The 18,804-nt window shown below is 34.2% G+C and overlaps 1 protein-coding gene across 4 annotated transcripts in view; it reads left to right on the forward strand.

Annotated features, from left to right (window-relative positions):
* The window catches only part of DPP10 (dipeptidyl peptidase like 10), a 1,168,699-nt gene that overhangs the window by 1,109,192 nt on the left and 40,703 nt on the right, over positions 1-18,804 (forward strand). For 3 of the 4 annotated variants that reach the window (XM_081142810.1, XM_081142809.1, XM_081142811.1), the window contains exons 12-16: positions 1,068-1,106; positions 5,695-5,802; positions 15,282-15,373; positions 15,780-15,827; positions 18,671-18,792. In XM_081142810.1, coding sequence (XP_080998936.1) covers positions 1,068-1,106; positions 5,695-5,802; positions 15,282-15,373; positions 15,780-15,827; positions 18,671-18,792 — 409 coding nt within the window. The remainder of the gene's footprint in view (positions 1-1,067; positions 1,107-5,694; positions 5,803-15,281; positions 15,374-15,779; positions 15,828-18,670; positions 18,793-18,804) is intronic. The other variant, XM_081142812.1, reaches the window with a different exon arrangement.

The raw sequence follows: 18,804 nt of genomic DNA on the forward strand, positions 1-18,804 counted from the left end.
ATTACAAAATGAGCTAAAATAAATGAAAAACATTGGAATACACATATTCTAGTTAGTGCTAGCCTATCACCTCTTCTATAGAAGGATAATTTATATAGGTAAGATATCTGCAAAGATATATTAAAATGCTTCAATAAAGAAATAGACATAGGAACCTTATCATGTTATTGATTTTAAACCTTATTGTTATTCTATTATATTTAATTACATTTATAGTTAAAATATTTTACTTTCCACTATAAATGAAATAATAAAACAAGTAACTGCATGTGAAATTTTGGAATCTCATGGATTTTAATAAAACAGCAATACTAGCGAGCAATGGAAATGGATATGTTTTGTATCTGTGTTTTATAAACACAAAGAACTTATTGCTGAGGTGGAAATAGGAGAAATAAAGAGGAAGAAGTGTTTTGAATTGAAATTTTATGAATGACTCTTTACTTTATTCACATTTTTCTTATAAAATACTTTTTCCAGAAAACTACACGGTCTTTCATAAATTACTATATGTAAACAGTGTTACTGAACTTTTTTCATCTACATATATTTATCTTGAGGTTAAATTAATCTAATTTTTCTTTTTGAAATATGATTTTGCTTTTGATTCTTTGCAAGATTATTGTAAAATAACATAACATTTTGTCATTGCAAATGTTTATGACTATGGTGAAGATCTGACTGAATGTCGAAAGGATGTCTACCTTTTAATTTTGTTCCTGGATATTTGCCCAGTTCTTTTGAAGGACTTAATAATTTTCTTTCCTGATGATGCCCAGAGGTGAAAAGACACACTGTCTAGTGGTTCAAAACAGTTTGAGTGAGGTATGGAAGAGAGCTGGAAAAAGATATTTTATCCTGGTGATATACTACTGGGAACTCTAAAGGAGTTCACCAAAGAAAAGACTTTATAATTAGATTACTGTTTAATCCCAATTTTATAATTACTCATTCATTTTAAATTATGGTATTTCACCAGTTGAGGAGAGGGGGAAAAATGCCTGAAATAACAGTGAGTGCTCATTTTGATCTTTAAATGTTTCATAAAGTTAATTGTTTTGTTTCAGAAATATGAGATGACATCAGACACGTGGCTCTCCAAACAGGTAGAGTATAGGTGGTTCCTTTGTGTCCTATTTTGGCTATTGTGCCCATCTAGTTCACCCATTTGGAATGTGATAAGTTTCGAAGTTATTTTAGAAATATGATTTTAAGGCTTTGCATGTTTGTCTTTTCCTTGAAAATATTTATGACTTGGCCTTTCTATGACATCATTTATGAAAAGATTGCTTCTGTTTTTTATAGGATATAAATTGGAGAATAACAATGATGCATTTTTTTTATCATTCATATAAGTAAACTTTTGTTCAGCTGAAAGAGAAAAAGTTAAAACTAGAAACCATTAACATTGCTCAGACTGCCCAGTAAATTGGTTTTGTGGAGGTTATTTAGATGGCCACGTCCTCCATTAAATATATGCTAAGTCACAGTTCTAGTTTGTGACACAAATGTGTCTAGAATCTAAACGATCACAAGAGGAAAACTACCAAATGTCTCCACAACATGGTCTCGTACTGGACATTGCAGAAGGAAACCCAACTAGATTGCCCACATATGCCTGAGCCCATTTTACAATAACTGCATCACTACTTTTTGAAAAGAGGAGTGTTTGCTTTGGTTTGTGTTGGTTTTGATTTTTGTTATTTCCAGTCATCTTTTATTTTACATTCTTTTCCTAGCTTTCGTACATAGCTGTGGTGTCACTGACCACCCACGTCCTGAGACCCCCAAGCAACTCACTTCTCTGATACCTGAAACATCTCAGTTCATGGTCCACATTTCCTCCTAAATCTAAAAAAGTAACTGCACACTCTGCAGGTCTGAACTGAACACGTCTCTTTTCTAGTCAGTCTTATGCCTTCTGATCACAGGAGCATTATCCCTCCAGCTATTAAAAGCATAAACCCAGTAGTTATTCTCGAACCCTTTCTCATGCTCATCTGCCTGTGTGCGCCACGTCTTTGATTTTACTTTCAGAGATCTCGCATCAGTGTACTTCTCTACAGGGCACAAACACTGCCCAGGGTCGGACCGCGGGCACTGCAGCCCCTCCTAGCTGGGCGCTCAGCCCCTGAGGCACCTGCCAGGCTGGTCTCCACACCTTTTCGAAACTGACATTTGATCACTACCCGCATCATCCTCATACCCCACTCTCATGACTAAAACAACGTTTGTCTGTCCTTTGATTTCACAGATAAACACCAACATGCTTCAGGGGTCTAGAGGAATTAAGCTGGAAGCATTGTCAGCTCGGTGCCACACATCCTTTCAGTCGTTTCCTTCATTCTGGGCAGCTAGCTCTCACACTCACAAGGCCTTTGTATGAACCTTTCTTCTGAACAGAAGTCCCTCAGCTACTTTCTTATGTGAAGGCTGCTCATTTTGCAAACCTTACTTTAAATCACCTGCTTAAGAAGCCACCTCCTCCAACCACCCTAACATAACTACATCCCCCAATACAATTTATTTTAAAGTCAAGGGGAATTTTTGTGTAATACCTATACAATTATTTCTGTGATTTTTTTTTTTTTTTTTTTTTTACTGAGTTCACAAGAACAAGAAAGCTATGCATTTTTTATTCTCCACTGTGAACCAAATGCCTAGTATAGAGTTTGGTTATAAGAAAAGTTCTATAAATATTTGCTGAATAAATAAAGAAAATGTGTAAATAGCCTAAACTTTTGCTCGGTTGAATTATAGACATATAGACTTACGTGTACATTACCTATCATCTGTCTGTATTAATGTGAATTGTTTATTCTTAGTCAATGGGCAAAATGAAATTGGGGCAGAAACCTTGATTTTTGTGGCCAGTAATGGACTCTCACAAAATTACTTTAAATACTAAAAAAAAACCGAACAATAATATATGGATATTGATGTGTTCTGAATTGTCCTGAATTATTAAACCTATTTTGCTATCTTTTTATTGTCAGCAACATTCATAATAGTCTAGTATACATCAACATAACACATGCTCTTTTGGTATTATGTTATCTACATTTTAAATACCAATTTTATGAATTTTTAATAGAAACGTTTTAAGGCAAAGAAACCAGTTATAAATTATTCAGTAAGAAAATGCAAGTGGTAGTTTGTCAGAGTTTACTTTTTCTGCAGAAGCTCTAAGGACATTTCATGCAACACTTAGAGTTTGATGAAATGGAAAGGTGAGGATGGCGGTAGTTACGAGGTGAAGCACTGTAATCATTATTCCCTTACTTTCTGGAGAGTGGGGAGAGCAGAGAGAAGCGGGCATGTTTGCCCAGCTGCAAGAGGCTTGCAGTTGTGAGGACCAGTGTACAGACTGTTGGGTCAGGGATAAAATCTGACATCCCCAATTTACTGCCCTGTGTGTCATAAACGCTGACTTGCTTAAGGCCATGAGGATGGACAGTGAGATTGGCTTCACTTCCTTTATTTGATTGTAAGAAAGGTTTCGCCTAAAGTGGTATGTTTATAGCCAGATATTGTCCCCTGCCCAACTATGCATTTAAGATTATATTCCCATCTGTTCCTTTACTAAACTATTTTTAAGGTACCAGATTTGGAGGACTAATATGAAAAGGAGAATGTTCAGATATTCTCATACCGTAAAAGAGCAATTTTTTTTAAAGCAAAACACAAATAGAGGATGTTGAGTAAGGGACGAGCTAATAGGTTGGAGTAAATGTGATAGATTGAGTGATTATATATATAACAAATATTTTTGTCATTGGTACACATACAGTATCTATTCAACTATGAGTTGGACACCTACTGTGTCCTAGGCGATAGAGCTAAAAAAAATAAAATTGCAAACTTACTTTATTTATTACTTGCCTTGTGAAAGAAGCCAACCATATAATAGAGTACACTCCAAGCCATAAAGAGATGAATACAGGGTACTTTTTAGAATCTCTGAGAAGAGATTTCTTAACTAGGAGAGACTCTAACTAGGAATATTTGGAAATGGTTTTTGTTTCATGTATTTAAGCAAAAAATAAGTAAGATATTAAAAAAAAGAGTAGAAAGATATATATCCTGAAGAAGGAGGTGAAACATAAAGAGTTATTGATTCTCTCATAGTTGAAAGATGTAATTTACACAAAAGTACCTTTTTAGTATTTATTATATACCCAGTAATGCAATTTCCCCTTCCTTGGTATTTATTACTTCAGATTTTTAAATTATTTGCATACATCATCTTATATTTTCATGAATGTTCATGAAATAGACAAGTAAAATATTATTCTTATATTTCCATCAATGGATGTTCTTACTAATAAAGTTAGAATCAGACTCTTGAGGTTATTAAAATAGTTATTAATTTGCTTATTCATTCAGGAAATAATCATTAAGCACAATTATGACAGCCACTGTCCCAACTTCTGGAGATACAACAAAGAAGAATGCAGGGTTCCCGTGTCATGGAGCTTACATTCTATAGGAGCCCTACCTACCCATGCACCTAAATACGCATACACAAATACATTCATATATAAAAAAATGCATACCCACATGAAATATAATATATTGAATGGTGTTAGGCATCACAGGGGGAAAAAGTACGTGAAAGGGGATGAGATTCACATAGAGTTAAATGATCTGGCTTTCTTGATGACCTTCTATTTAAGGTGATCAGGAAACACCGCACTGATAAGTAGAGCAGTGATATGGAATATAAGAGAAAGAGCCGGACTAGGGGAGTGCATGGTGCAAAGGCCCGGAGCAGAAGCACGCTGCTCATGCACAGTGAGCAAGCAGGAGAAGGGAAGAAGATAGGATCAGAGAGAGTGGAGGGCCAGAGAATCTAAAAGGGGTTGGAAGCCATTTAAAGACCTAGGGAGGAAACCATATCAAAGCATAATCACTCCCAATAATCCAAAAAGAAAGAATGCAATGTTTTGCCAAGGTAAATCCATTTTCTTAATGTTTCCCCTTGGAGCAAGAGAAAGCAATCTATATGTATAGTTTCCATCACTTAATTATCAAAAGAAATTCTATTGATTTAACATTCCACTAGAGTTTAGTTTAAAAATCATCAACTGTGTTTTTGGATTTGTGGATGGGTGAGCAGTGAGGATGGGAAACATGAATTAAATGTTTTTCATTAGACTCCTTCCCATTTTGTGGTCTTTTGATTTTTGCATTTCTAATAAATTTGTTTATACATCATTAGAAATGTATCTTCAAGTAATAGAGTTGATGAGTGAAAGATTTCAGAAAAAATTTTTAAATATTGTGCGTTATAAATTTTTCTAAGTTAAAAACAAATTATGTTGATAAACTGGTGAAGATTTTAACGTTTTCCTTATGTTTTAAAGAAGCAATTGTTAGCTATAATCATATCTTATGTAAAGATGTGAAAGTTCCGTTTTGAAGCAATTTAAAAACTGTCTTTAGTTTAATTGTAAATCATTTCTATTCACAATTTAAGAAACTTCCCCATTCTTCCCATCACTCAAACACACATACACAGGAGGCAATGAGTTCACTTAAAAAAAATTATCATACGCTTTTTAAAATAAATTGACCGTTTTCCAAACTAATTGTAAATATAAAATGGGTCTGATCCCTGCATGACTTAGCAATGGTTGACAGCCCAAATGCCATATGCCATGTTGAGATTGTTCCACCGCTTCTGTGTTTTAGAATGAGGAGCCCGTGTTTTCCAGGGACGGCAGCAGATTCTTCATGACGGTTCCCGTGAAGCAAGGGGGCCGCGGCGAGTTCCACCACATAGCCATGTTCCTCGTCCAGGTGAGTGCGGCCTCATGGCACCGCGTCCCCGGGGCTCAAGGCTGGTCGCATTCGGGCCTTCAGTTCATGCCTGCGGGTGCAGCCAGCCCGCACCCGGGCCCGCTAGGAGAGGAAGCCTCACTCCCAGCCGTAATTCAAGCTGCCTTCCCACAAAACAGGCTCAGCATTCCACACAATTTAGTCAGCTAGTAGATGAGGGCCTTGGTATATAGAATTTAATAAGTGACAAGTACCCAACCCCTACTTTGCAAGGACCAGAGAAAAATCTCAAGATTTTTTTTGTCTATTCAACAAATACATACTACCTATTTTTACAAGTAATACATTCAAGTTTTTATAAAACTTTTAGTTACTTGAAAGAACCTAAATGTCCGTCAAAAATTGAGTATTTAAATAAAGTATGGTACGCCCACATAAGAAAATATAATGGAAAGTTATATTTTTATGGACTTTCTGACAAAAAAAGAGGAAAATGGTATTTTTTTTCCTCTAAACCTCAAGTGAAAATAGTTTATACAATTTATCTAATTATAAAAAAAATCAGTGAATTAACAATTGATAGTTTAAATACGACAAGGTTAATGAGTCAATTTAAATTTAATTGCCAATTTTAAATATTCATGAGAAATCAAGTTTCTTTTAAATTTAAATATGTTAACACCGTAGTCTCATAATTAAAGGAGAATTTATAAAGATATAGCATTGCGGATAAATTGGAATCTTCTATGAAAGTTGTACAAACTAACAAGCCAAGAATTAATTTTATTCCTATAAAATATAGAGTAAATATCATTGTGGCTAAAAGTCTATAAACAAACTGGATACTTCTGTGTTCTTAGAACCTTCAAGTCCTGTGCATATTCTCAAACTTTTATCATTATTCATATGTTTATATTTATATTTATATTATTTATATTGTGCAGCTCAGTGCCTTGAATTCTCAAAATCTCATGTCAATAGCTTAAAATTAAACACTTGTCCAAGTTCTGGACTATTAAAATAATCATTATGTTTTAACTTTAATTTTAATAAAAGCTGAAATAAATAATTAGAAGTATATGTAATTTTCACAATAGAAGGGTAGATTAATTGTCATAGTATATCATTAAGCTTGAAAAACAGGTTGTAGACCAATGTAGAATGTGATCTTATTTATGTTCTAAATAAATGTATGCATTTATGTAAGTACAAATTTTGGTAATTCAATATCCAACTAGTAAATGATTATATCAGATAGCTGGGATTAAGGAAACTTTTTCTTTTATGTGAACTGGAAGAAGCTTCACTAGTAAATCGCTTTAGCTGGTTAACTTTTGCTAACTAATAATAAATTATGTTATTGTAACTACCAGAGAGATATTTGGCCTAAAAAATTAATCACACTTTCCAAATCTTCCAACTGACTGTGACATCTTTTTGAATTTTTAAATCCTGGTATTTCATATTCAAGAAATTGTGAATATTTTAAGCTATAGTGAAGGATAGGGAAAGATGTATAATACATCTTTCTATTACATACAACTCCAAGATATGCAACCTATTCAGCAACCGATGAAGAGAAATGGTGTCTTAAAAAGCGTGGAACTGGGGGAGGCTGCTCATGGTGGCTTGTAGGAAGCAAGATATTTATGCCACGAATAGCAGTTTCTTTGTAAGCCTTGGGAAGAAATACCTTCCTTCCCCCAGCACCCGCCCTGCCCGCGGCCTGGCTCGTTGTCACCCAAAGGCCCAGGGCAGCTCAGAGCGCAGACGCCCCCACTTTGTTCTTAAACATTTTGGTGGGTCCTGGTTGCAGCTCAGAGAGTCTGCTTTGCAGCCTTGAGAAATCAACAGGCCTGCCTGACTGCTTGTGGGTATTTTGGAAACAGGGCTAAAATTAATTTACTTTGTTAATGAGTCAGAGCTAGTGCTTAGGTAAATACAGTTTATGCCTAGATTTACACACACACACATGCACACACACACACAATTTTAGTAAATAGTTTGAATCCCCTTGCCTCAATTTTTACTAGCTAACAGAAAAGCTCTTTTATGAATTGCATATGATTGCCATATTGAAATATATAGTATAAAAGTTTGTAAAATTCTAAACAAAATAAACTAAAGAATAAAATCAAACACAATCTTATCACACCATGCTCTCACACTGTCAATCAATTGGTTTATATATTTCTAATTCATTTTTACATTAAAAATCTTTTTCTCTAAAGATTATAATCAAAGCTCACATCTAGATTTGTAATATTTAAAAATATTTTTATGAGCACTTTCTACCATCATTTACATGTAATCTTTATATTTAATATTATTCTTAAATGTGATTTTAATAGTTGTGCAACATTCCATCAAGTAAATATACTATACTGTGTTTAAATGAATCCATGTTAATCATCATTAAAGTTGTTTCTAATATTTTAATATTATAAATATTATAATTTATTCAGATATACTATTATGCAAAAATATTTATTTTTATTTTTAATAACTCCCAAAATATATTGATAGACATCAAAAGATACCTAGACAGAGCATATGTGTACATATGCATTTGTCTAGGTTTTGATATGGAGTGCCAAATTGGCTCTCCATAAATTATATGATAATTTACAAAAATAGTATAATAATTTACAGTCTAAAGAGTAATGCACACCAACATCCATGACTTTTACTCTCTCTCCCCTCCCTTGACATGCTAGAGGATTCCCCTTAAAGTTGATGTGCTCAGAGAGTAAGAAATGACAGGACGAGGACCTGGCAGCCCACAGTCAGGAAGACCACCTCGATGCTGAGCTAGAAGTACTTCATGCTTAGCTATATCTGAGAGCTTCCCTAGGAACTGAGAATATATTTTTCTGTTTGAAGTATCTTACTAAACAAAATTAGTAAAATTTGTCAACACTTTGCTCTCTTACACAATCAGTAGGTGAATGAAAACAATTAATTAAAAACCAAGATAAAAAATTTGTGCTTTCAGGCTATTTTCATTACAGAGTGTGATGGTTTGCATTACAGATATTTTAGTGTTTAATTCTCCTTTACAAAAATGGTTTTTGTTAAAGTAATTCAAAAAAAATAAACGTAGAAGGAATGCATGTATTCTCTTATAGTTTTCTTATTATAATTTTATATAAACTACAGTATTTCATCCTTATATTTGGAATTTCAATTTTAATCTAAAGCCTACTTTTTCCATAATGCTTAACAGTTTTGAAAATAATTTGTTAGAATATTAATATTTAGTTGGCATAGTTAACATTATTATTCAATGTTTGATTTAGTAGCAATTTGTTATAGTTATGGATGTCACTATACATCAAGCTTATTTATATTATGGATCATTTATTTAGTTTTAATTAAGAGACTAGAATCTCTACATTAAAAGTAAATATTTCTAAATATAAATATAGTTATGTATATTTCTAGGTTACTTTCAATTAAATATGTTTAAGCAGAATTCGGGAGCACTTTCTCTACTTTTATATATTTTATAAAGACAATATTAATAAAAATACATATTGGCTTATTAAAAAACCTATATAGCTAAATTAATTGTTCTTCTGAGCAGAGTCTGTAGTATTAATATCAGTTTATGTAGCTCCCAAATTAAAAAATGATGCAAAACTTCTCTTACCTCAGACCGTTAAACTTTTGATCATTTCCAATCTTTCCCCCTTCCATTTCCCCCACAGAATTCCTTACTTAGATTTCTAACTTCTGCAGTCCAGTATCTGAAACTATTACATCCTGCATCCTGCAGTGCAGCCCACAGTTAGGAGAAAGGTTTTCTTTCTCAAAGACATGGCCACTTTTTATTCTCAAATATGGGGGAAGAAGCAGTGTTTTAATCTTGTTAAGTGGTTTAAATTCATAAACATAAGCAATTGTCCTGTCATCTTCCCAAATTGTGTTAAATGAAAAATTATGTATGTTGGTGAATCCATTCAACTTCTGTATGCAGCCTTATCAAGTGTTGCTCATGAGAGCTGATGATTTCATTGGAAACAATTTTGAATATTTATTCATCACAAATCCTGTAGAAAATAGGATGAACCCAGTGCATAATTCTACGGCCTAATCAACCCAATACAAGTTTTCACTAAATTTCACTGCTGTATCTGATTAGCACATTGTCTGAAAACAATTAGCTCACCCCATGTGATGAACAGACAGTACATTAAAGCATGTATTTTTAAACACTACAATATTTCCCTTATCTAGGAGCTCCAAAAGTTAAACAGAATATAATATAAGAAATTTGAATGAACTGTGAGATCAGATAAAAATCAAATGCATTGTTTTCCAGATAAAAATAGCTCCATAAACTTAATAATCAAATGAAATTAAACACATTGAATTCCAAACTCAGATAGCCATAAAATTATTAGTAAAAAAGAAACAAAAAACATAAATCAAAAAGATGGAAACAAATATGAAGAAGAAATGAAATAGGTTATAAACAAAAAATGTACAATTTAGAGCTAATAAGTTGGAAAAAATGCTTACTCTTTAAAAAAATGCACTGATGGGAGAGAGAAAGAACACATGCTGACAAATACAAAATTAGAAATGGCTAGTGGGAAATTAACAAAGGACATTTTAATAGATCATAAGACAGTATTTTGCAGAAATCTATGCCACTTAATTTGAAAATTTGAATGAAATGAACAGTTTCATGAGACAAAACACTTAGCCAAAACTGCCCCCAGAAAAGATAGAAAACTTAAACTGACTAATGACATAGAAGAAACAGAATGTTACAAAGAACTTTACTGTAAAGAAGCACCAGGTGCATGGATTTCTTAGGCGAAACCTACCAGACTTTCATAGGTAACGCCAACAAAATTCAAGCTGTCCTACAGCATGGGCTTTCTTTATAGTGGCCATAAAGCCTTTTACAAAATTTAATGCCAAATATTGGTTTTTAAAAATGAAAAACATATAGAAATCGGTGAATAATTTCTTAACGTGATAAAACATTTATACCTCGAACCAAAAGCCAACACAACCAATACATTCCCATTAAAGTCAGGAACAAGAGAGGACCATGCTTCCTCCTCTACTACATAATATTGTTTTGGGGGATTAGTCCATGTAAATTAGACAAGAATGAGCAGCCAGCCGTAAGATTTGGGAAAATATCCAGTGAGATAGCAGGATAAATATCCAGCATATAGAAATCAAGTTTTCATATATGCACACAATAGCCAAATAGAAGTTATAGTGAAAGGTATAATAATATGGATTCAAAAAAATGTATAACTGGCACTGTGTGGTACTGAGACATGAATAAACAGAGCCCAGTGGAACGGCATAGATAGTACAGAAATCCTACCTATGAAGACACTGCGGGATAGGACAGAAATATTATCTTATGGAAATTTAATATGTAATAAAGATGGCATTTCAAAACCACGGGCAGGAAATTAACTTTTTTATAAAATAGTTTTGCTAAAACTGAATATCTATTATGAAAAAGTTAAGAATAGTTCCATGCTATCACTGTAACTCTAAAATGATCAAAGCTTTAATTTAAAAAATAAAACCTTTCATGTACTTCATAAAATACATCAGTAAATTTCTTGTTATCCTAGATTAAAGAAAGCCTTTTAAACTATGCATCAACACCTAGTAACAATAACAGAATCTTTTGGTAAATTTGATTAAGAGAAAACATTTAAAGATTAAAAAAAAACTGTTTTGGAAAAATAGGACCATAACCATTGTAAACGTAAAATGATAAACCAAGACGACATGTTTTCAGCTTATATCTCACATAAAAGGATAGGAAGATATAAAGAGCTGTTAAAAAATTAAAAGACCAAAACACACAAAAAATCCAATGATGGCACAGAAAACATTTACAGAGTTAGTTCAAACAATTATGCAAATAGAATATTATTTATATGTTATGTTATACATAAATGTAAAGATGCTCAACTTTTTTTTAAAGAAATGCAAAATGAAATTTCTCCAACACACTTGTCACAAGTTTAAATTCACCAGAAGCCAACTGTGAAATTAAGATTGCAGGGCAATTATTATAGAGAAGATTAATAACTTTGGAAAGGTGAGAAAGAATCAAGATTGGGCAGGAGAGTTTAAGCAGCAGTGTCATCTAAATGAAGGTCTAAGCTGACTGCACAGAGTTCTGGACTGAGATGGCCCTTCAGAGAAGTCCCAAGTTAGGGGAAGAAGGCAGGGCTGCTATGCTCCAATATTGATCAGGCTATCTTGGGACCAGGGCTGCCCTTCAAAAGAGGTATGACCTTGGGCGAGGCCATTTTATTCAGCTTAGGCAATTCTCAGAGAAGACGGACAGCTGAGCTCCTTCTTCTGGGGACACCGCTGGCCACTGACAAAGTAAGTCCTTCCTTTCAGAAGGGAGTTCTGGTTGGCATGGTGTTTACCACAGCACCATTTCTCACCTCTCAGACTAGCAAAAATTCAAACACTGAACAATATATTCCGTAACATGTCCATGTGAAAACAGGTACCTTATACATTGCTGGTAGATGTGCCAAACAATACTTTCCTTATGGAGGAATATATCCTGAAAATATTTCTCTACTCATTAAACAACAAACAAGCATATACACACGATTCATCACTTCAGCATCATTTGAGATGTGCGTCACTGGAGAGTAGTTGAATTAATTATGGTATATCTACACAATGAAGAACTATGTAATAATAACAAGATGGAAAATCTATGACTATGACGAATATAGAGTGTGTCCCACACTCTCTCTAATTTATACATATATACATATATGTCTGATAGGTTTACATTTATATTTATAGTGGTCAAATATTAACTTTTAGTTATACCAACTCTCCCTCATAAAGGAAGATAAATAATTTTTATATGGAATTAGTGAAAATGTGATGAGACCAAGAGCTCTCTCAATACATAAATGTAAATCAAACTGATATGAATTTTAATTGATGATATTACTAAAAATCCAGACACATACAGTGTATACATACAGAAAGAGAAAGCTTGGAAATCTATCAGCCATCTATCTATCTGCCCACCTACCTACCTATTTATCTGTCACCATCTATCTATTACTGTATCCTCTGAAAAGGCCCAGAACTAATTACATTAGAGTAGCAATGAGCACACTAACCCTAAATTTTGATATCTAAGTACCATAATCCAGTAGAAGAAAACTCTTTGGATAAATGATTGACTACAAGATATGGAACATATCATGCAGAAAACAAAGATGTGCTCAAAGACTAATATAATGATTTTCAAAGAATAGAAGGGTTGTGTTGAAAGAGTTCCCACTAACCAAATTTTAACAATTTCATTATCCCAAAGAATAACAATGGTAATGGAAAGTAATATTAAAAATATTTAAGTCTATAGTAATATGAGGAGAAGGGAGAGAGTTAACATGTGAGGAGAAAAATTAGGGGAAGTTATTTTTACAGAAGAATGCTACCTAATAAATATAGAAGGGATATTAGAATTAGAAAATTGCTTTGAAATAATAATTATTCAGGGAAAGGATGCTAAAACTACTGACTGAAAAGTTCATGGAGAAAAAGCTGTTTACATAACATGCTTCTAATTACAAGGCAAAATGTACTTTTACAATGAATGCATCTCATAGTTATTATGTAAATAGCGTTGTAATGCGTGGGAAGAGGTGGAATTGTATGAAGCACAAGAGGTATCCAGTCACCTATCTAATATTCTTGCCTAAAATGTTTAGTCTCAATTTATTCATAAGAATACGATCAGATAAATCCAAACTGCTAGATATTCTATAACAGCGATTTTCAACCTTTTTTATCTCATGTCACACAAAACTAATTACTAAAATTCTACAGCACACCAAAAAATAGATTTTTTCGTGATCTCACAAAAGAATTAGTATAATTTTGATCCAACCACACCAGATGTCTATCGTGTTGTGTTGGCTGTTATCATTTTTTTAATTGGACAATCCAAGGAAAAAGAGGTCAGTGGGGTCAGTGCCCCTGATTAAATAGTCAGGTACTGCATGTTTTGACATTTTTTGTGGCACACTTGTTGAAAATTGTTGGTCTATAAGGTCACTGGACCAACAGGCTTAAAAGTGGTCAATGCTGTAGAAATAAAAAAGATAGGATAACTATTTTACTTTAAAAGATCCAAATGATATGACAAACCTAATGCAATATGTAACCTTGATTGGGTTTCATATTTTAAAAATATACATAAAATGCATACTATATTATGTGTATTTATAACTATATATATCTACGTATATATAAAGTTACTTGGGTTTCTTGGAGCAATTATGGAAATTAAGAGTATAGAATATATACGTAAATGCTATTAATGTGAATATTCATAAGTACAGTATGCAGTTTGCTTGTATTAGACAATATTTTTAATTTTAAGATATGTATATTAAAGTATTTAGAACTTAAATAGCCTGATATTTACTAGTTCCAAAAGATTCAGCAAACAGAAAAAGAAGGAGGGACAAATATTCAAAATGTTGACTTTTGGAGAATCTAGGTAGGGACTGTATAGAGTACTCTGGTACTATTCATTCAACCTTTTTGTAAGTTTGAATATTTTCGCAATAAAAAGAAAACAAATGAGATGTAATCCCATACTCATTAGTTTGACAAGAAATTAAATAGCCTGATGAAACTAACTGTTGGTGAGGAAGTGGGAAAGATGTGGAGCAACGAAAACTCACATTGCTAGTGGCCTATAACTTTGGAAAGGACTTTATCACCCTCTAGTTAAGTAGGAGACACGCTTATCCCCTGACTAGGCAGTCCCACTTCTCCTTGCTTGTCTCAAGAAAACCCTGCCTCGGCCATCAGGTGACAGTAACAAAAGTGTTCAGAGGCAACTTGTTTTTAAAAGCAAAAATATGGAAGCATTCAAAAGTAAAAAAAAAAAAAAAAAAAAACCAGATAAATTATGCTGTATTTATACATTATGATATCATATAACAGTGAAAGTAATCTATGCCTATAAGCATCAACATGGATTAAGCTGAGAAATAAATTATTGATTGAAAATAGCAAATATTATAGCGATGCACGTGGTGTAAATGTTGAGAGTATACAACCCTCAGTATTTATTTAGAATACAGCTTGTTCTGAAATGTTTGATTTAAAACTGTCTAAACCGCACTGCTCTCAATCATTCAGATGAGACTTAGCAAAGTCCTGTGTCTGTACCAAATGCCAGGTTGACATCCTATGACCCGGTGAGGCACAGGGCATCCTCCCCTGGAGGTGTCTCCTCCATGGTTTTCCTACAGCATAAGAATAAAGGCACTGCCCTCCCTGGGTCTATGTTTTTATAAATGTATGCGCATTATTGAGACGGACAACAAGAAACTGAGTGGTAGTTGCGAATTAGAGAATTAAAAGTGACACAGTCAGTGACTGCTTTTGTGTTGACCAGAGAGGTACTCTCTGAATTTTTAAAAAAATCAATATTTTGTATTTCTTTGCAGAGTAAAAGTGAGCAAATTACCGTGCGGCATCTAACATCAGGAAACTGGGAAGTGATAAAGATCTTGGCATATGATGAAACGACTCAAAAAATGTGAGCATTTTTGGGTTCTATAGTCAGGTTGGAAGTCAGGGTTGTCAAATGCACTATTTTCTGCCAGATTTATGTTTTGCCGACTGTCGTCCTAGTCTAAACAACTTGTCCATATAGCAACCTTTTCTTTAAAAACTCTCTCCTTCACCCAGAGAGATACTTACACACACACACACACACACACACACACACACACACACACACTCAGAGAGATTGAGAGAGATCATGAAAAAGTGTGATAATATTTAAAAAAAAAAAAAAAAAATTCCCCAGTGGCTCAGAGTCCTGTATCAAAGCCCTGTGGTTAACAATAAGAAAGCTCTCTCTGTTCCGGGCAGTGTAAAAGTTCAAGTGCCAGCAGGGTGGCGGTGCTGCTCGGTGCCTGACCTGTCGCTCTCTCCCGCAGCTACTTTCTGAGCACCGAGTCCTCTCCCCGAGGGAGGCAGCTGTACAGGTAAGCAGCCGAGTGTCTGGGGGCTTCTCGGTGGCCACTGCACGGCCCAGCGACGGGACGGAAAACTCTGAAGCTTTTTTGACGTGGCCAGGGGAGAGCCAACTCTGCAGGACAGACCCTCATGCACTCTGACCAGTCCCTCGGCTCTGACCCTCAAGGGCTAGAACTGGAGTGGAGACCATCTTTCTGCGCCTTTATTTTTTTTCATCTGCTTTTATGATCTCAAAATATCTTTTTTTTTTTGAGGCTTGCTTCTCTTAACTACCAACATCATAGGCATTCACATATTTCCCCTCTGGCCTTTCTTCTGCTAAACCTCATTTTGAATGTTCAGTGCATTGATATTGTGCACATGCAGTTTATTTCTGAACAAAATAAAAGTATTGTGAGCTCTTCATAGGCGGGATCAGGTGGAAGTTTCTCTTTCCCTCCACATAGTGTGTAAAATCCATTAAGGTTGCTATTTAAACCAGTGACGCTTGCTGTTTATTCAGTAAACCAATGGATGGGTAATATTGTCACCTGCCCAGCTTTTCCTGATGGAAAGTTATAGTCATAAAAGGGGTTTCAGGTCGTACCTATTTAGTATTAAAATGTCTCCTCACTCAGAAAGCTTTCAGCAGGAACTCACAAAAATGAGTTTTGTTTTTGTCTGACAATCAACTTATTAATTGTAGCCCTTATGTACCTTTCTAAATTCCATTCCACAGTTTTAAAGTGTCAAAGCTGCCCTGGCATATTCTCAAGTGGAAATTCATGCTTGAAGCAGTGTCACCGCTGATTCTTACCAAGTAGCCTAGACTCTCCTTTGAGAGTAAAAATACACGTGTAAAGTGCCCTAACCCTTCCATTTCACCCGCATACTCTGACTTATGCATATATTGCTTTCATCTGAGGCAAGCCTCTCCTTTCTGTCACTCCTTCCACTGTGCCATTTTCATTTTCTTTGTCTTTTCTCTTAGAGTCTGGAACCCATATTCTCGGTCCTACTTACTTCCAAAGGAAGAGAGCTGTTTATTTAAAAACACTGATTCTAAGTTTGGTTCAGTGTCTTGATTCAAGTACTGATCGCTTTTTTTTCTTTTTGGATACCTGCAGTTTACCTTCCTTGACACTTATACTATGATTGACATTGGCAGTCATGATCAATCCTTTAAGATGTGGAAATACTTGACCAATGTTTTATTTCTCTCATCTTATAAAAGGCTTAAAGGAAAATTAGTGTCAGAAGATTAAATTTGGCCAGGTTGAGCCCATGGAACTTCCTCAATTTCTCTTCCCTTTATTAGCCTAAAATGTGGTTTGAATCACAATGACTTCTTAGATTTGTGTGCTTGACTTATCTCTTCAGTGATTGAGGCAGAAGACTCAATATATCTGTGGCTGGTGCTAGGAGAGCAGGCTGTGCTATAAAGAAAATGTAGTACCAATAAATTTCCCCTTAAATAGCTCATGAAATGCCAGTTGGCTTGACTGTAAGATAATGTTAGTGTTTAATCCAGAAAACTCAATCAATGTCTTGTCCAGGCCATAAAAATAATCATTGGCTGACAATTTATGGGATTAGATACCCCTCTGCAGAAACAGAACTGCTGCCATCTTCAGTGTTACAATTTTGTCTCACAATTTGCCTTTCTTATTTCAGTAATTCCACAGTCTAAATTATGAGAAAATACCAACATAAACCTCTCGGGAACTTGGATCTGAAAAGTTATATGGAGTAGTGAGAGTAAAGGCTTTAAATCCTAATTATGTCACTAAATACCTGCATGTAAATAGTACACATTCTTAACCTCTCTGTGGTGATGGTTGCGCAACATCCTGAATATAATTAATGACATTGAACTATAGTTTATAAGGCTGAAACTGGCTAACATATTAAAGTCCCTAGTATATATTAGTCACCTTTACTGGTAAAGGGGCAGTTTGGATTACACTGAGCTCAGGATGTTTCAGATATGAGGTTGTGACTTTGTGAACAGTGCTTGATAGCTTCCGGTGCTTCTGATGCCCACGACACTGGTCCCCACCCCATGCCTGCAGCGTATTGCGCATCGAGATCGGCATGACTGCCATTCATCTCCAAATGGATAGCCCAAATCATGTTTCATTTCAAAATAAAATTGAGAATATTTTGTCATATCGACTCTTATTAAATGTGTCATCAATGGTGTTTTTATCTATTAGCATAGATAAATCATGATTCATCTCTATTTAAATTAACCTTAGGGATATATCTCAATCCCTCTGACCTTAAGCACAACTATTTGTAAAATAAAGGGATGATTGTTTTTCTTTTTACTTACCTTCCTGATATCTCAAAGTATGTATAATTGTTTACATTATATATATTATGATATCAAAATAACTTTTTTTACCAAGAAATTCAGTGCAGGTATTCAGTGGAAAATTTTAATGCAAGTATTAGTGTGACTTGTGAAAGCATTTATTAGTTCTTTCAATTAATGTGTATTGATGATGACTTTATGCTAGTCTCTGTAAGTCCTTTTAAGACTACAAAGAAATATCTATACAGAAAATGCAGTTAGAAATAAGTTTTATTGAGATTTGTGGAAACCCGTTTCTTTATTTATAAGCATACATGCATACATATTACATACATACAGGTGTACACAATTTTATTTTATTATAGAGAAAAAAATATGTCTGTCTTAACATTAGGAATGGAAATTGACTACATTTGTGTGGTAAGTCGTAACTTACAAACAACCTCACTGTAAGTAATGTTGTAGCTCCCCTTGTTAATGTTAAATTAAATACAGATGCCACACAGTCAAGTGCCTGGAATGGTAGTATTTCTAACTTTTTTTTTCTTTTCTCAGTGCTTCTACTGAAGGATTATTGAATCGTCAATGCATTTCATGTAATTTTATGAAAGAACAGTGTACATATTTTGGTGCCAGTTTTAGTCCCATGAATCAACATTTCTTATTACACTGTAAAGGTAATAGATGAT

This window comes from Miniopterus schreibersii (genome assembly GCF_964146895.1).
Source record: "Miniopterus schreibersii genome assembly, chromosome: 7".
In the NCBI taxonomy this organism is placed as follows: domain Eukaryota; kingdom Metazoa; phylum Chordata; class Mammalia; order Chiroptera; family Miniopteridae; genus Miniopterus; species Miniopterus schreibersii.